At 39.8% G+C, this 18,668-nt stretch overlaps 1 protein-coding gene across 2 annotated transcripts in view; it reads right to left on the bottom strand.

The window, feature by feature from the left end:
• Window positions 1-18,668, bottom strand: part of NF1 (neurofibromin 1) — a 169,223-nt gene that overhangs the window by 106,457 nt on the left and 44,098 nt on the right. The window contains exons 16-29 of one of the 2 annotated variants that reach the window (XM_044993591.1): window positions 16,910-17,033; window positions 12,865-13,017; window positions 11,187-11,433; window positions 10,613-10,686; window positions 10,404-10,487; window positions 9,262-9,702; window positions 8,614-8,753; window positions 7,928-8,050; window positions 7,402-7,485; window positions 5,267-5,383; window positions 4,471-4,652; window positions 4,149-4,360; window positions 3,079-3,240; window positions 1,352-1,455 (exon numbers count right to left, since the gene is read on the bottom strand). In XM_044993591.1, coding sequence (XP_044849526.1) covers window positions 1,352-1,455; window positions 3,079-3,240; window positions 4,149-4,360; window positions 4,471-4,652; window positions 5,267-5,383; window positions 7,402-7,485; window positions 7,928-8,050; window positions 8,614-8,753; window positions 9,262-9,702; window positions 10,404-10,487; window positions 10,613-10,686; window positions 11,187-11,433; window positions 12,865-13,017; window positions 16,910-17,033 — 2,247 coding nt within the window. Of the gene's footprint in view, window positions 1-1,351; window positions 1,456-3,078; window positions 3,241-4,148; window positions 4,361-4,470; window positions 4,653-5,266; window positions 5,384-7,401; window positions 7,486-7,927; window positions 8,051-8,613; window positions 8,754-9,261; window positions 9,703-10,403; window positions 10,488-10,612; window positions 10,687-11,186; window positions 11,434-12,864; window positions 13,018-16,575; window positions 16,667-16,909; window positions 17,034-18,668 lie in introns of those variants that run through there. The other variant, XM_044993592.1, reaches the window with a different exon arrangement.

Here is an 18,668-nt window from a genome sequence, read left to right as displayed (position 1 = left end):
CCTGCGTTTGTCAGCTGATCATCACCACGGGAGACCGGTGCTTCGAACAGGAGGACTGGTACCGAGGCTGGGGGGACTGGTACTGCAACGGAGATCATTCCCCTGGAGTGGGTGACAGGGACCTGTGCCAAGATGACGACCAGCAGGAGGGTAAATGGTGCCAATAATACAAAGACTGGCGCCTCCCACAGGCGACCTACATTAAGAGGGCAGAGACCATGAACGCGGTGCCGGTGATCTAGGCAGAGCCTCTGAGGATCTGGGCTGTGAAGCATAGATCTGCAGCACGGAGTCAGAGTGCTGCCTCGGCTCAGGAGATTGGTGGCATTCAACTGCCTCTGGGGGGGGGTCTTGGCCACTCCCTGGGGCACACGCAGTGCCAGCAGCGCTAGTAGAAGCCTCTGCTCTCTATGTGCTGGGAGAGCCTGGGAAGGCGTCGATCCCGCCACAAGTCTGCGGCCCCTACTGCTCCAGGGAGTCGGCGGTGGATCCTTTGGGGGTCTAAGGGCCCTGACTGGGGAGGCACATCCACGTGGCTCCAGTGTGGGTGGGCGGCCCAAACTGGGTCCTTTGCCCGATGCCCCATGGCCTTTCTTCCCTGGTGCCGGGGAGCTGTGTTTCTTGGTCTTCTTCCTGGGCACGGCAGCGGAGAGTGGTGCCGGGGTACGCACTGAAGTACTAGCGGTAGAGTTTGGACAGAGATGGCTCGGAAGCCAGTCAGAGGGCAGCCTCCATGAGGGGAGCCCTGAAACGGCTGTTGTGCTCCGTCTGGGTCCTGGGTCGAAACTGTTTACAGATACGACACTTGTCCTTCACACGTGATTCCTCCAAGCACTTGAGGCAACTGCTGTGGTGGTCCCTAACAGGCACATGCCTGTTGCAGTCCAAGCAGGGCTTAAATCCCCGAGGACCAGGGCATGCCGCGCCTGGGGCGAAGTCCTCGATGGGACTCTAACTACATTTAACAATTACTTAACACTAACTTCTATAAATGAACTATTTACAAGGCCCTAAGGCTCGAAGTCAGAAGAGACGAAACCACTAGCCCTTGTTATGCAAAGGAAGGCCCTCTGACTAACCACCACGGGCGGTAAGAAGGAACTGAGAGGGCATGGGGTCGGCAGCACCTGATATACCGACGCCTGAGCGCGGTACTCAAGGGGGTGCCACAGATGACCCTACGGATACCACTAAGGCAAAAATCTCCGATGACGACACATGGGGGTGTGCGCACACCTAGAATGGAGTCAACATGAGCAAGCACTCAAAGAAAAATGAATCCTGTCAAATTAGTATGGATGGGAAACAGGCTTATAAATAATCATGATAATTTTTTTTCCCCATTTCAAACCTTGTAGGATCCACCTCAAAGCTGACATGTTGCCATTCAGAGGACATGATCACGGTCCTTAATAAAGGTTCCAAGAGCTTCTGCAGATATGTAGCACCATATACCTATGGAGAAAATACATCAGAATGTGTGGCCAGGCCAGCATAACTCAAAGCACAAGAATATTTTCAAATACTGAGTATGTCAAGCTTTACACACTAATTCTGAGATTATGTAGTTTGTCCTGCATCTGATTATGTAGTTTGTCCTGCATCTGATTATGTTTGTACAAGCAATGAATCTTAAAGTATATTCTGAGATTATGTAGTTCTCATAGCCAAAATGCTACACACACAAGCAAACATATGTTTAAGAAATGTGTAAGTACTTAGAATTATCACCTTCCTGAGAAGTTTATGCACAAATGCTACTATATTAAGTGCTATATTAAACTTTTGAAGTATATCAAATTACAGCAAGTAAATGACCTTTCAAAATAGTACAATAAAAAAAACCATGTGAATTCAATTCACTACCTCTCTCATTTATAAGTGCTAGAATAAAATTTTTTTTTTTAAAAGACAGCATCCTCCTGACTTAAAATCTATTGACTACCTACCCAAAAAGATACCAAATTCATCATCACTGCTTTATTAGTAGAAGTATCTATGCAATTTGGGTACCAAATGGTTATTTTCTTATGAATTGAATGCAAAGAAGGAGGAAATATTTCTTGAACAAGTTAAGGAAAGAGACTGTTCCATGGCTTTTTAAATAAGACGGCTGATAAAACAGCTACCAGTTAAAAAAAACCTTTTAGCTTTATCTTTGACTTCATAAACCGGTCTTAAATTGACCAGATTAGGGCACAGGACAGAATCATGCAAAGTTAATATTTGTACTTCATAGGATCATTTCCGGAACACAAAGCTGTAACTGAGTTATACAATTATTTCCATAAACTATTCCTCCTAAATAACTAATTAAAGCAGAAGTTATCAAATGCTGTAAGCCTCTTTAAAAACAGATGGGACTCCTGCAGACTTCAACTAAACCAACTTAAAATATATTTAAATATTCTGACTAGGACTGAAGACTGCAGTGACTGCCTAACAGGTCCTAAAATATTAGAAGAGGGTAAGAAGAGGGTTATTCTAGTCCAACCACTTGCATCAAATACGAAATAATTATACTCTCCCTGCATTTAACGATCATTGACTTGAACGTGTCTACTAAGTGTGCTATAAATACTTCTACTATGCAAACTTTTCCATTATTGTATTCAACTTCCACCCTGGTACCTCTGAAACAGATGCACCATGCAGGATGAACACTGGGCTCCCTGGAAACTTTCAAGGGGGCCTCCAGATTAAAGTGTGAATTAAACAGGATGTGTCATGACATCTCCACAAAAGTTTTGCCACACCACCCCATCCCAAATCAGGCCTCGGCATGGAAGGTCTCCAAGGATTAGACACCATATATCTTTATAAAAAATAACTGCATGGAATCTTGATGAACTTTCAAGAGTTGTCTGTGATTGTGTAGACCAATACAGCCATCAAGTTATAGTTTGCACTCTCCAGTTATCAGAACGATCTTATTTTCAATTATCTATTTCAATTACTCAGAGTTTCTTAATGTAATCCAACTGCAGTTGCACATTTCTGAGTTAATACATTTTTTCCTGTTAGTCTTTCACTCTTCAAAAGAGTTTTATAAATAGGACCTAAGCTCATATAACTTACCTTAAAACAGAAAGTCATTATTTTACTGGCCAAACTATTTCCCCTGAACAGAGTCTGCATGGAATCTGCCAGTTCCACTTCCTTAGAAAACATGTTCCAAAGCAGCTGGTAGAGCAAGTGCCGAGAGTCAAAGAGGGTGACCAGGACACGAGCTAGTTCATCCTTAAAGAACAGCAATAAAGAGGTTAGTGTGTCAGAGCAGTTAAGAGGCTGGATTGTGAAAACCTCCCCAAACATCTCTAATGTATCCTGCACTAGAAAAAGAGGTCAATGACAATTTGCCTCTCAAGTATTCTAGCTTGCGCTAAATATTTTCTTCCATTTAGTAGTTTGTACTGTTTTGAAATATTTGACCACATTAAAATTTGTATAGCGCAGGCTGAAGCATGGTCTAGTGCATCATCTCCCCTGTTAAGTCTCTCAAGTAAACCTTAAAGTGTGCTCATCCCACTCCCCCACTTCTAATTTTATTTCTAAATCTCTCAAGTACCCCATCAGACCATGTTATAATGGTACGTTCTTTAGTACGTTCCTAAAACCATCTCACTTGTGAGCCTATGACGAACCAAGATGGAAGTCTAATGGATTCACTCACTGTATAAACAGAGCACAGACTGATATCAGGAAAAAGCACATTAGGTTACCAAAACACAGGCCTACTCTGGTATTACAGTACATATACCCAACAGTCCCCACACTGAGCAACATTAAAAGGACAAGGAAAAACTATTTTACCATTACAAGCTAACAATTACTGTTTCAAGAACTATTTTAAAATATACTACAATGCTTTAGTTTAGACTAAAGTGCTCAGCAAAGTAGACCCAATCACAGTTGTAGAACACTTTGAGAAAAAGGCCACATATTACAACACATAACAGGGTAGCCTCAACTCTTCATTTCTTTAGTAGACTTTTGTTTCAACATTATCGTTAAATTGGCAGAGCAGTAAATTTAATTCCAAGTCTTATGCAAGACTTTTTCAAGGAGTTAAGCAGATTACACCTCACGAAACAAAATGCACTCAGGGTTAACAAATATCATGCAACTGGAAGTGTGAATCAACTTACCCACTGCGAACAAGGCACCACATTGGCCAATGCCATAGCAATAGGTAGCTCTCCTTGGTCACCCATCATAGTGACCAATTCCACCAATCTCTCAAACCGATCTGCTAGTACAGTTTCTGCTAGGGTATCAAACTCTGTACCCTGCTGTAGAATTTTGGTGAGGACTTCCATGAATGTAGCTCTTGTTTGGAGATCTTTGTGATAACCTAAGCCTAACAAGATAGAAACAAAATAAAGATTTGAGTAATGAAGTCATATACTTCTTAATTAAGGCTCAAGCCTTCGTATGTGAATCATAAACAGTTGTTTCTAACTACTTTACCTATTGAGTGCATAAGGCCACTGTCCACATTAGCATTGAGTAAGTTTGACATAGCAAGAACAGTGCAGTGTCGCAACGAAGCCAGTCTTCGAGACATTCCACGTTTCCTGCCACCTGTTTGTGCACTTTCATCTTCAACTTCACTACAGTCATTTAGAAGATTCATAAATAGAGTGAAATATCTAAAACAAAAATAACATTTGTAGATCTGGATAAGTGAGACAAGTTTTTTTACAGAGTCAAAAGTCTTCCAGCAGAATGGTCTAGGATATAAAATAGAATGACTCTGTTGAACACCTCCCAGAAATACAAGTTAGACTTGCTCTGGGTATTTTTCTCTCTTTTTGTTTTGTGTTTTACTGTGATTATTATTATATACTACAGCTTTTAAAGACTGTATTGTGAGAGTGGGAAGGCAGTATCACAAAGCCTGCATGGAGAATTCCTCGGACTAGGTAACTGAATTTCATGGGATTGTTTTTCTAAAAGATTGCATATTCTTCCATTCATAAAATTAAAATTGAAACAAGATAGTTCTGTGAAATAAGCATATCCACACGCTTGGAGAAAACAAAGTTACATTTAATGACTGTTTTCCAAATGTTTTTGCCTTTACAAATTGAAGTGTTTGCTTAAACCTATGAGGTGGATATTTGCAAATTCAGAGGATATACTGAGGCAACTCCCTGAATAAAATTAACCCTTACCAGATTAAAAAGAAATTTACTTCATAATGAACACAGAAGAATGTATTTGCCTAAAATTATAGTATAATTGAAACTGTTTGACTATTTACTTAAGAAATAATTGGGATTTGGCTTCCATCAGTTCAACACCATCTCCTTCTTCAGGCTGTAGTGGAAGTCCAGCGAGAAGAGAGACCACTGCTTCCATACTTGCTTGGTCTAGATCTCTGAATCAAAAATGAAACAGTCAGAGTTAAATTAAACAGGGCCAGTGCCCGGCCTTTCCTTTGATGGAGTACTTAAGGAGTCATCTTTCTTCATAAGCCTAACTGCAGCTGAAGGGTCTCTACCACATTCTTTTTTAAAAAGCTCCATACATTAAAAAACTCTTGTATACTATAGCACAGCATTAACGCAGTACAATCAACTTTGGACAGTGAGTTATGACCAAATTACACATTTAAAAAATAACCCAAAAACACAGCAAGTGACAGCATATATATTTCTTCTCACTTTACGTAGCTCATTTTGGCTACATATCCAAAACAGACTTAGGATCTGCCCTGTTCCAATTAAAGTTAATGAATTTCTACAAACATCAACAGGAGTAGGATAAGGCCTGGTAAATACAAGTTCAGGGCTATAATCTTAGGCCTTGGCTACACTTGCAAATTTGCAGCGCTGCAGCAGGGTGTGAAAACACACCCTCTCCAGCACTGCAAATTGCGGCGCTGCAAAGCGTCAGTGTGGTCAAAGCCCCAGCGCTGGGAGCGCGGCTCCCAGCGCTGTACGTTATTCGCCACAGAGAGGTGGAGTACGGACAGCGCTGGGAGAACTCTCTCCCAGCGCTGGTGCTTTGACTACACTTAGCGCTTCAAAGCGCTGCCGCAGCAGCGCTTTGAAGTGCAAGTGTAGCCAAAGCCTTAGACTAAAAACCTTACTATGCCTACTAAAAATCTAAGTCTAATTTATAAGATATTTATGGATCATATTATAAGCATGATCACACTTTCTGCAGTTCTCAGAATGACATTAGCTTTGATCACAGTTCATGGCAAGTCCAAATGACTCGTTCAGAGCTCTGCATTTTCCTTTAGGTTGTAAGACATGCAGCCTATGTTCTGTTTCAAGGTGTACAGTCAAAGTAACAAAAGAAACAGAACCTGAACTTGGGTCTTGGTAAGCAAAAATCTTTGAACAATACAATGAAGTTTTTTCAAAGGAAGCTTTGAACATGTATTACCTTTATAGTAAAATACCCAAAAGAAGTTTTATCATATTACATATCACCTTTAGCAGATGAGGGCTTCTCTACAAAAATGTTTAAGGCTGGATCTGCAAAAGGATTTAGGTACTTAACTGCCACTTTAGATGCCTCCCAGAATCTGGCTGCATTAGGATTCACAAAGCACTATTCAGCTGCTGCTGAACCTATGGGCAACTAAGGTCATTCCGCACCTAGATTTTTTGCAGTACAAAGTTCCTAGGTATCTCTCCCAGGAAGAGGGGTGGAGCTTAGCACACACCCTGTGGTTGGCATCTCCAATTACCTCCTTGGGCAAGGCTGTTTTTTGTGAATCCCATTCTCAGGAACCTCTCTCTCCCCCTATTCACAGAAGAGAGCCCACATGCTGACACTCAGGCTTTGAATGCAAATGATTTTCTTAGGCACCTAAATTGATTGTGAATCTAGCCCCAGCATGACTCTACTCTCCACTAGTCTGCTGCAGACCATCTGTATGGACTCTGCTGATTCGCAGTAACAGTTCATTGACATGCTCTCATCTACTCCCACTTGAAAGCCCATTAACTAATTATTATGTGTCAGCAGTGTCCACAAAGTTAGTCCACAGAAGGCTTGTGAGTGGCAGGTTCACACCCCAGCTTTGCCATGAACTAAATGGTCACGCACACAAGCTCTGAGACCTGTTAGAAGTGCGATGCCTAGCTTGCATCTATTTCTGAATTAGCATGCTAAAAATAGTAGTGCAGCCATGGTAGCACTACCAGCAGCCATGGTAGCATGGCCACCGTGCTACCTGCTCCAAGCACAAGCTAGCCTGAACCCCATGGGTATGCGTCTGGGGCTGCTAGCCTGTGTCGCCGCTGCAGCTGCACTACTATGTTTAGCATGCTAGCTTAGACAAGATCTAGCCTGAGTATGTCTATGCGAGCTGGGAATCACACCCCCTAGCATGCAGTGTAGCCATAGCCACAGCAAGAGTATTCTAGCAACCTCTCTTACCTTGTCAGGCATTTTACGTCTTCATCTGTTGCTTGGTTGGATGTGCCCATAACCCAGTCTGTCAGATATTCCACCATTTTGTTCCTATAAGAAACATTACAGCACCGAAAACTGAAAACATACTGTCAGAAGCTGATGTTGCTCAAGGTGGTATGAACTTTATATTTTAAGAACACATTTAAACTGCAAACCTTAACGATTAACTTGGTTTAGTAACTGGAGGGTACTGATTAAGGCTCTGATCCTGCACTGACTTCCAATAGAACCCTGCACCCATGTAGAGTCCCTACTGTCAGACTTCAAGAGGACTCTGCACAGGCATAGAGGTCCATGGTAGCAAACCCTGATGCAGGATTGAGGCCTAAATTAAATACAAAGAAACAAGAAAATGTTTTGCATGTTAGTAGGAAAGTGTCACCCCCACACCCACCTGCCCACTGTACTCCACAAGAAAACACTATCCCAAATAGAACCACTATTATTATGAATCGTTATTATTGGAATTACTGTTTAATTTAGTACTCACCTAAATTTCATCTCTTGGCAAAACGAAAGGTCATCTCGCCTCTCCATCATTACCTCCACTAGCTGACAGAGTTTAGTTTTTATTTGAATTGCATGTACCAAATTTCCAAGCACACGTACATATCTGTGAAGGTCAGAAAACATAACACACTAAATAATTTCATTTCAAAGCAGCGGAGAGGGAGGGGGAACACATTTGAGGAATTACTTCTGGTCGTCTAGAATTACACTTGTATAACCAGTCATTGCAGACCTTGGGCCGGATTTTCCCAACCTGTGCCCAGTGGCCTTTAAACCAGCTTGAGATAGCCAGTGAAGAATCTCCCCTGTGCAGGGGAAGCTGACCGAGATGGCTCTGCACCATCCTACACTGGTCCCCACTTACCCCCACAGATGTAGTGGGAGGGAGACATGTCTTGAATATTTTGGGGATAAGGAGTGAAAGGGAGGAGATGGGTAATGGCAGAGCTGATAGCTCCACTAGGTTTGACCATCTACTGGTGGCCCTTACATCATGGCAAAGAACAGAGTTGCTCCCCTATAGCTGCCAGGGTCTGAGATTCAGAACATTAACCAGCTTCCTACATCCCTGCTGTTGCACCCGAACAGAGCATGGAGGGCGGTGGAGACATTGCCTGATTATCTAACAACTTACTCTGCAGAGGGGAAACAGTCAAGATTTCTTACCTGACTAGATTTAGCATCATGGTCTCTATGCTGGCTTGCCCCAGATGTTCTGAGCTCCCGTCAGTATGATTATCAAGCAGGTTTTTCATTATAGCAATTGTCTGCTCTACAAATTGTGTGTTGGTCTCAGTTAACAAAACCTATAGGAATAAGGCATCTAGTCATAATTATTACAGGTGATGCCCAAAAATAACTGAATGAAATGTATATAGTATTAGTAAATATTTATATTACTGTAGCACTCGGCAGAAATCTAATGGACAAGTATTATTCTGATTAACCTACTCAGAAGAATCCCAACATTGAACAGAGTTATGGTCTCAGAAAGTTTATCTAATAAAAACAGCATTTTCTCAGAATATAAATCCTATTAAGTAGGAAGATAGTTAAAATATAGAAACTTACAAGGAATTTAAGCATGCTAGACTAATATAGTCTGGAATCTCAAATGCAAATTAAGAACTGTATGGTCTAGTCACACAAATATCATCGTGATGCCTTCCATCATGTAATAAATACTTCTCTGGCTCTTTGTGTAAAAACTCAAACATAAAGAGGTAGGTATCAATTTTAAAGATCTATGTGAATGGTAAGATAGCTGATATTTTCGATATGATAAAAATATGAAAACATATCCAAACATTTTACCTGTCCTTGAGAGTCAAAAAATTTGCTGATGGTATTCTTCAGTTTGTTAAACAACATTGGATAAAGTGCTGGACTCAATTCCAGACCCACCAGATCTTTAATATTAGTCCGTATCTGAAGTCCCACTTTCTCATGGTTACAGACCATTAGCGATAGTAATCTATCTATGAATTTGCTAACAGGAGTCTCTGCATTTCCCTCGGTGGATATCATAGATATCATGGAGCCCTTACGCTCATTGATTGGACCCATGGGTGGGCTGTACGTTGCTAATCCTGCATTGCTACGATGCTGGAGACACACTCCTCCGAGAGCACACAAGAACCCTGTCATGTTGATCCATTCCTGCAGAGAATCCGTGTCAGACAAGTCTATGGAGCCTCCCCCACTAACATGAGACATTCGTCGCCTGACAATTGTCTTGTGAAGACTATCAGTAACCTGGAAAAGAGTTGTTCAAAATGAGATCGCTCTCGAATTACAAGCAATTATCAGATAAAGAAAACAGACATTTTAAGTATCATTCAATAAAGAAATCCAATAATTTATAAGTTTACAACAATGTCAATAAAAACAAACTATTCAATTCTCAGGAAATTTTGCAAATCTTTACATCAAGGGAAAGTAGGTAGGAGTGTGTAAACTGGAATTTATCCATATGGCACATTCTCTGTCAACCACTTGAAAAAAAAACCAGACTATACTGGTTTATGATTGCTACCAATGATACATTTACTATGAAAATAAGAGTTAAAAATGTAAGGGAGATGTGAACATTTCTGACTTCCTATAAGCTTGAGAAACACTGATTCTGATCATGATTACTCTGTTTCCAACTTGACTCTGTACTCAATGAAGTGGGGAGAAAAGGTGAACCCACTAGTATAATCTAGAGGAAATGGCCATCTCAGTGCATCACCACAGAGCACACAGGAACAACTCACTAGCTATGGAATGAATGCAGAAGTAACTCAAGTCACCCATATGACAGATTGATTGAAAAGTGCTAATGTGCAGATACTTTTTTTTTAAAATGTAAGTTTAGATATAAATTAATATGGTAAATTTAAATGACTAATTAGAAAATACAAGATTTCTGTCAGCACTTCCGATAACTGAATAGATAGAAAGCTTCAGAATACCTGTCCATCTTCCATTTTGGTCTTTGGGTAGTTGAGGATTAGTTTTGTAGCTTGTTCCCACTTTGCATGTGTATCTTCCCATGCCTAAAATACAATACATCAAGAATTTCAGGTAATTACCTCAGATTTCTTCCTACAACACTACTGATTGCTTTCCACACAACATATTTTCAGCTAATAAGAAACATTTTCATAAAGAGAAAACTTACTTCAGTATTGCCTGCAGTTGGATGTTCAATGCGCCTTAATAATGCCATCACTCTTTTTTGAAGAGCTGCTCTCCCTAAGCAAGGAGTATACAATAAAATTAATGTAACAGTCATTTTTATTTTAAAATAAAACTTTATATTAGAGATGAAAGCTTGCATAAATAAAAATAAATATTCTTAAAAAACCCAGAAGACTTGTATGTAAGACTTAATCACAAGCACATTTGTATTATAAACAAATGTTTTTGGGGAAACTCTCTCCTTCACTTAACTACCAAATCTAGGTGTTCAAAAAATTCAGTCAATGTCTCCCTACAATACTTGATCTTCTTACATACGCATTGCAAGGAGGAAGCAATCTTCAAATATCTTGTATCAAAGACAGATTTTTAGTCTTTCTACACGTAACTTCATTCATGCAAATTTCCATGAAATCACATGATTGAGACGGACTAGAGATAAGTATTACAGCACTTCAGTTATATCAGGACTAGCTTTAACATTTTGAAATATACTTTAAAGAACAAACAATACTCAGGCAGACAAAAAGTTTGATTAGTCTCTCCCTTCTTACCTGTTGACATCATATTGCTGACAGACGCAAACTCCATGAAGGTGTTGTAGTTTGGCAAAAAATTATGTACCGAGACTTCATCTACTCCACACCTGATATCTGCTTCCTCACAGAGATGACGGAAACAGGACATCGCAACAAGAACTGCCTCAATGTCAGGGCTCCACAGAAACATGTACAGGGCAACCTCTAATTTTGTTTGGGCTTGGCGACATATTGGAGTTCCACTGCATCCTGCTGTACTTTCCTTGGGGGGAAAATACATTTGCATATCTGGTAATATTACTTAACAGGCAATTTTCTCAAAATAGGTCTTTATCCCATTCCTCCTCCTGCACATTATTTGTATTCCAATAGCATCCAACAGCTACATCTGAGATCAGGGCTCTGTTTTACTGTGTATTTGTACAGCATCCAGGATGAGACTGTCCCTTAAACAAAGAGTGTGGCCCAGTGGATACAGGATTGGACTCAAGGGACCTGTGTTCTATTCCTGGCTCTGCCACTGGCCTACTTGGTGACCCCTGGCATGTCCTTTCACCCTCTATGCCTCAGTTTCCATGCTGTAAAATGGGAATGATACATACTTCCTACATAAAACACATTGAGATCTACTGAAAAAAAAAGTGTTATATAAGAGCCAGGTATTATAAATGGACAAGATATCTTAAGTGTGGGAGGAGGGAAGTATTATCAAATGCAGATGTGTGTAACAACTTGTTTCTCCAGTAATGTAACATTAATTTTCACCAAAATAACGCAACCTCCCCCCCCCAAATGATCAACATTTACTTAAACAGAAAATTTCATTAGTTTGATATCTGATGTGTGACTAGAACGTTTATATTTTCTTCATTCAGCAGTAGACTTTAGAAAGGTGGGGTCTAGTAGTCTCAGCACAGGACTGAGAGCAAAGTATTTAATCCCATCTCTAACCGTGTGTGCTCTTGGAAAAGTCACTATTTCTACCCTAGTTACCCCATAAATAAAAATGGGGATACTACTTATCTACCTCTCAGTAGTGTGAAAAACCAATTTATGTTTATAAACTGCTTCAAAGATTAAACTGGTTTAAGAGTTATGTACATTGTTACAGATTACCGAAAAAAAGGAATTTAAAAAAGGCAAGTTACAAATCTTGGCTCATGACAGATTCAGTTACAAACTTCTGCTCAATTTTTTCCATAACTAATTCATGGTGTAGGTGAAGAGCTGAAAAAATGTGTGTATAAAAGGAGCCCCTTTATTCAAACAAGGATGAACATCTTCCTTGCCTTGTGCTTTTTTATTTAGCATGTGTTCAGATAGCATGGAGATTTAGAAATCTGAAGTCTGAGATTTAATAAATGCAGACAAATGTGTGACCAGATTATGGTTTAGGCTCTATGAAGATGACACCAAAATTTTAGTTTCAAACTATTAAAAATATTGCATTTACTTTAGCCAGAATAGCACAGCAGCGGCCACTATACAGAACAGTTGTGCCTGGATCAAACATCAACACCTAGCTCATGAGAAGTTTACGTTTAAATTCCTCTATACCCTTCCCCCCACCCACATAACAATGTTTAAAATACTTGAAAATAATCTCAATATAGGAGTACAAATGTAACTGATTTTGAGGTTGGCAATGGAGTTTATTTATTTTAAAGTATTAAGAATACAAAATGTTAATTACCATGGAAGAGTTGCCCTTCCCTTTCCTGAGGGTAGCTCCCGGAGCACAGCGCATCTCTTCATGGTCAAGAGAAAGCTGACTAGCTCCACCACCAGAGACATCACATCCTACCCCATAAAGGAAGAGAAAATGACAGGAACTCCTATCTGATTGCTGTAAAGGGAGGTAAGAAAAATAGTCAATCACCCTACTTTTGTAAGGGAAAAATAATGGGTTACAGCAGCTACGCTCACGAAAGGAAAACAGCACCTCTTCCATTTATATAGCATCTTTCACCCTGAAGGCTCCCAAAGAGCTTACAAAAATTACTCATACTAATTGTGTCACTCACCTCTGAAATGCAGCTACCTCTGGGGTGGAATGTAGCACCTGTAATAACGCACACTGCCACACTACACAGCAGACAGGAAGTGAATACCACACCCAAGTCAAATGCAGAGGGATCTCAAGCTGAAATTTGGCCTGGAGAACAGGTCAATGCCCATACGTTTTCTAATACTGCTTCTTATTTTGTCTGCTCAAGGTGGCAGAGAGTTTATTAAACTGCTTGTTAAAGCAATACAGAATAAAGTATTACTTTATTACTTATACTTAATACAGTATTAAGAGAACTACACTGCTACCTCGATATAATGCCACCCGATATAACACAAATTTGGATATAATGTGGTAAAGCAGTGCTCGGGGGGTGGGGTGGGGTGGGGCTGCACTCTCCGGTGGATCAAAGTAAGTTCAATATAACACAGTTTCACCTATAACGCGGTAAGATTTTTTGGCTCCCAAGGACAGCATTATGTAGAGGTACAGGTGTATGGTGTACAGATTAGAAACAGAGGAACAAACACTGATTTGTAAATGCAGATGAGAAACTGACAATGGAACTTTGTAAGATCAAATGTGCCACATTAAGGATAGCCTGGAAATGCTTTTTAGCACTAAATAAGATACACCTTGACAGAAATCCAGCAAAGGCACCTTCCCCAGCTCAGGAAGACATTACCTATTTTCTCCACATACTACTTCCTTCCCTCTGAGCATCTTCATTATTTAGAATGCCTGTAGATCTTGCATAGAATGACAAAAGCAGACAGGTTTGACCTGCAAGAACTATCCTTATGCCAAAGCTTAAAGGCTGATGCTTTAGGTAGCAAAGATTTCACACAATAGCCCAGGAAAGAAGATACTTCCCTAAACCTCATGTGAGGAAAAACATTGGGGCAAAAATGGAAGACTGCAGAAGGCCGTAAGAGCACAAGAATAGTTCATGCCCATCTCAAATGGGCATGTTTGTTCCAGAACACACCTCTTGAAGCTCATTGAAGGCATTTCCTAAAAGAGGAGAAAATTAGAGTTCAATTCTTAAAAACAGGGACTACGGAACATGAAAATCATCAGTGGAATCGGCACATTTTACTCCGGGAGGACTTCTATTTACACTGGAGGGAAGCAGAGAAAAAATTCTCTCAATCCCAAAAGAATGTTAACCCACATTTGCTGAATAACGAAGTGGAAGCTGTTTATTGAAGTTGCAAGTCAAGAAAGTGAAGGAATTAACGCTCCAACAAATGTTAATTCTGTTGTATATTTTATTTGTATATTTCAGGTTTAACTGGATAAAACAGGAACAGAAAATACTGTTTGCGAAATGGAGCAGAGTTAAAGTTGCTCTAAAAGACAACCATTACTAGTTAAAATCAGTTAGGAAAAAGTGAAGTCCATTATCTCCATTCTGAATACTGGTGACAGTAGAATTTTCAGAAGATTTCTGAATCCATCACTAACTTCACACACTCAGCAGCTGGTCTCCCAGTAATCAGCACACACTATCTATCCTTCCCCTTGCTGGTCATCCTCTACTGCAATGACCCACCACCATTCCTTGCATGATAACTTTAGTAGTTATTTCCAGCTCTGCGCCCGATGTGACCAAAGTATACACCTTTGCACCTGTTGATTTCTAAGAGCAGAGTCCATTTCTCTCCAACAATATTTTTTCTAACATAAGCATTCATCTTCTTTTCTGACCAGAAGACAAGTAAGGGTCTTCACCAGCACCACATCTCAAAGGCTTCAATTTTCATTTTCCAGGTTTCACATCAGTAAGTCGCTATAGCAAAATATTGAGCGTTTCACCAGTCAACCTTCATACATTTCAAGATGCCACAGTTTAACACTTTTGGAAGGAAAGCCATGGCCAAGTGTGATGCCTCTGTTCTGCCATGATAGCTCTTGTTAGAGAAAACAGAGGGTGGTTTCCTGTTGCCTTCCCTCCAGTTTATGGCTGCCATGGGTTAAATCATGGTTCACCTCTTCTGCCATTTGATGGCATTTCTTGCATCAGGGGTCCCACTATCTCTCCATGCCCTCATCTCTCTGAAGCCACTGACACGTTTTGAGGCTTCAGCTAGTTGCAGATAGTACCGCCATTTTGGTAGCAGGCAACAAAAGTGGTTCTACAAATTTCAGGGATGTATTTAAACTACACATATTTGTGCCAAAGACAAATGTGCATCAGGCTACCTGGACTTGTGAACAGCGGGACTGAAAACACAAGTCACTGTATTTGCAAAGACTGGGCACTGAAATAGATCAACCCTTAAAATTCGCTGTAAAGGTTACAGTCTTTGCGACTTGCAGAAAAGTCCTTGTTCTATCAAGGTATTCAAGTCCCCCTCACATCCAACTCATGGAGATCAAACTCCCCAAGTGAGGCATGGAGGAAAAGTAACAATAGAAGTTGAAAGTTCAAAAAGGCTTTTAGTAAGAACCTCAGGCAAAGGGATAAAGTAGTAATTTGTTCTCATGGAAAATGGTTAATGGAGGATGAATCGAGAGTCTAGAGTACAGTGACATAATAGGTAGAGGTGATCACAACCAAAAAAGTTGCCCAAAGATCAATATCACAAGAAGAGCTGGCCAAAATCAAGTACCTCTGCATCTACTAGCACAACCGAAAGAGACTCTTGAATTTCTCAATGTGTAAAACAAGATGGATACGCACAAACAGTTGCAAGCTGAGCCTCCAAAAAAAGTAAAGAAACCGGACTTCAGAGAAAACAGGAATCCCACTTGAGATACTAAAAATGCAGTGAGCAAATAGTGCTTTTAGAATCCCAAGTACAAGATACACTAAAATGGAAGTTGTGGGGGAAGTTTAATTTTTTTCCCCACATTTTATAAATCTTGAATAGGAGATACCTAAGGAACAGACCTATTTGGCAGTCAGCATAAAGTAAGAACGAGAAAAAAGTTCATGTAGTAACAAAGCTAATGATAGGGATTCAAGTGGCAAACAAGTCATACAGTCTGAAAATCCTCTCACTCTAAATTTGACATCTTCTCTTATTTAAGAAACACTGTATATGTGAAGAAGTCCAAAAATAAAGACAGAATGTCTTTCAACCATTGGTATTTTCGGTTATCTGGAATTGAAGTTTGAGAAAACTATTCTCCCTTCTCTATCCTGATTAGGACTTTTTTTACTGCTGAATACGTAACAGGTTTGGTCTTCCATCTAGCTACTGATTTTCTCAGAGGTGATCTTGTAATAGCTATAGAGTCTGGGCTTGTACTTTGAAACAGACTATCAGAAAGAGAAGTAGGACAGAATTCTGGAAGTCATTCTACCATGTCAGAAGAAAGGGTATCTTATTGTGTCTGAAGATGTACACGTTCTCCTCCTCCTCCTCTTTCTTGCACTGAAGGAAATTTCTTACAATTTTCCTATATAAAGCAACAGTGATCAACAAGTCTTTAGTTCCGCAAAGAATATTTTCCAAACCTTTTGGAAGACATGCATTTCCTATGCAGAAACAGAAAAAAAAAGAAAAAATTCTAAGAAGACCTAACCAAATATAGACCATTCGAAACCATGATATATATCACATTCTGCTCTGTAAAGAAAGATAAAGTGCATTAACCTAACTATAGGTGGAGCTAGTAAAATTTCTTTCAATCACAAAGAAATTACCCAATATACATAGGTAATAAGTAAAAAAGAAAAACCTAATTGATTTAATAAACTAATAGATTAACATTTACTTACTTTATTTTTTAGAAGAAATTTGTTCCTACAGATCAGAATCTCACGCAACCACTTGAGGATTTCTGTGCTGCTGAGCATCTGATGACCAGTTAGTTTCTTGCAGATATAGAAAAGCATTTGTGAACTGCAGCAAAATGAAATTCAGTATTAGCTATATTATCTAATAACCCAAATAAAATTTCTTGATAGAGACATAGAATCATAGAACTAGTCCAGTCCCCTGCACTCATGGCAGTAATAATATCTAGACCATCCCTGACAGGTGCTCTTAAAAATCCCCAATGATGGAGATTCTACAACCTGCCTAGGCAATTTATTCCAGTGTTTAACCGCAGTTAGGAGGTTTTTCCTAATGTCCAACCTAAACTGCCCTTGCTGCAATTTAAGCCCATTGCTTCCTGTCCTTTCCTCAGAGGTTAAGAATAACAATTTTTCTCCCTCCTCCTTGTAACAACCTTTTATGTACTTGAAAACTGTAATGTCCCTTCTCAGTCTGCTCTTCTCCAAACTAAACAAACCCAATTTTTTTCAATCTTCCCTCATAGGTCAGATTTTCTAGACCTTTAATCATTTTTGTTGCTCTTCTATGGACTTTCTCCGATTTGTCCACATCTTTCCTGAAATGTGGCACCCAGAACTGGACACAATACTCCAGCTGAGGCCTAATCAGTGTGGAGTACAGCGGAAGAATTACTTCTCGTGCCTTGCTTACAATACTCCTGCTGACATAACCCAGAATGATGGTTGGTAAAACAGTGTTACACTGTTGACTCATATTTAGCTTGTGATCCACTATGATCCCCCCATCCCTTTCCGCAGTACTCCTTCCTAGGCAGTCATTCCCCATTTTGTATGTGTGCATATATCCATATATCATTACATGGCATCAGGGAATTAGTAGGAATATCCTATATGACATAATCGTCCATTTAAAATATACAGAGTATATTTTAAATAACAAAGCTGTGCCCTTCCACCTCCCAACAGGCCATTTTTTATTCCCTAGAGGAAGTTAAGTGATTTTGGTACTTCTCAGATGTCCAGTCTTCAGAGCTGTTGATTCAGAAGACCTCCATTTATCACAGAACTGATCCAGCACAGACAATGGCAGTACAAGTTTACCTACATTGCCCTGATGTGTCTCAACTCTGTTAGGAAGGAACACACATCTAGGAGTGTTCGTTCAAATCCATTCAGTACTCTGTTAAAACTGCCAAAGAGTCCCAACTAGTGTCAGTTTTTATGGGTTTTTTGCCCCCAGCCTGAAGAGACAACAAACTCATTTATAGCTATATAATATAGTTTCAATTACTGCTAGCCTAAGTAGGACTCAAACCAAAAATTTAAAGGTGAAAGGCTATCCCATTACCAATCCCTGAAGCCATATAATGCACCAATAAAGACTAATTTCTTGATGCGGAGAGCAATGTTTTCTAGAAACAGATATTAACTTCCTTTCTCTTACAAAAAAAATCGTGTACTAATACACATCCTATGACAAAACATGAAATATTTTAGTTTATTTTCATGATTCACAATCTCAAGTTCATGCAGGGCACACTTAATGTCCATTTTTGCCTTCTTGGGAGTGCTGTAATACCTTTTCCCTAATATTCTCATCTATCAAGTTAATTGTTGCAATCACTATATTAAAGGTTATTAAATAAAATGCAAGATTATCTTTAGTCAATAAAAATTCTTTATTAAAAAACCCTTCAGGACAAGTCAGGTGACCCACCCATCAGTGAAATGAACTTCC

Source organism: Mauremys mutica, chromosome 19 (genome assembly GCF_020497125.1).
Source record: "Mauremys mutica isolate MM-2020 ecotype Southern chromosome 19, ASM2049712v1, whole genome shotgun sequence".
Classification (NCBI taxonomy): Eukaryota; Metazoa; Chordata; order Testudines; family Geoemydidae; genus Mauremys; species Mauremys mutica.
The sequence above is the reverse complement of the archived record's forward strand: the minus strand, read 5'-3'. Positions and strand labels throughout refer to the sequence as shown.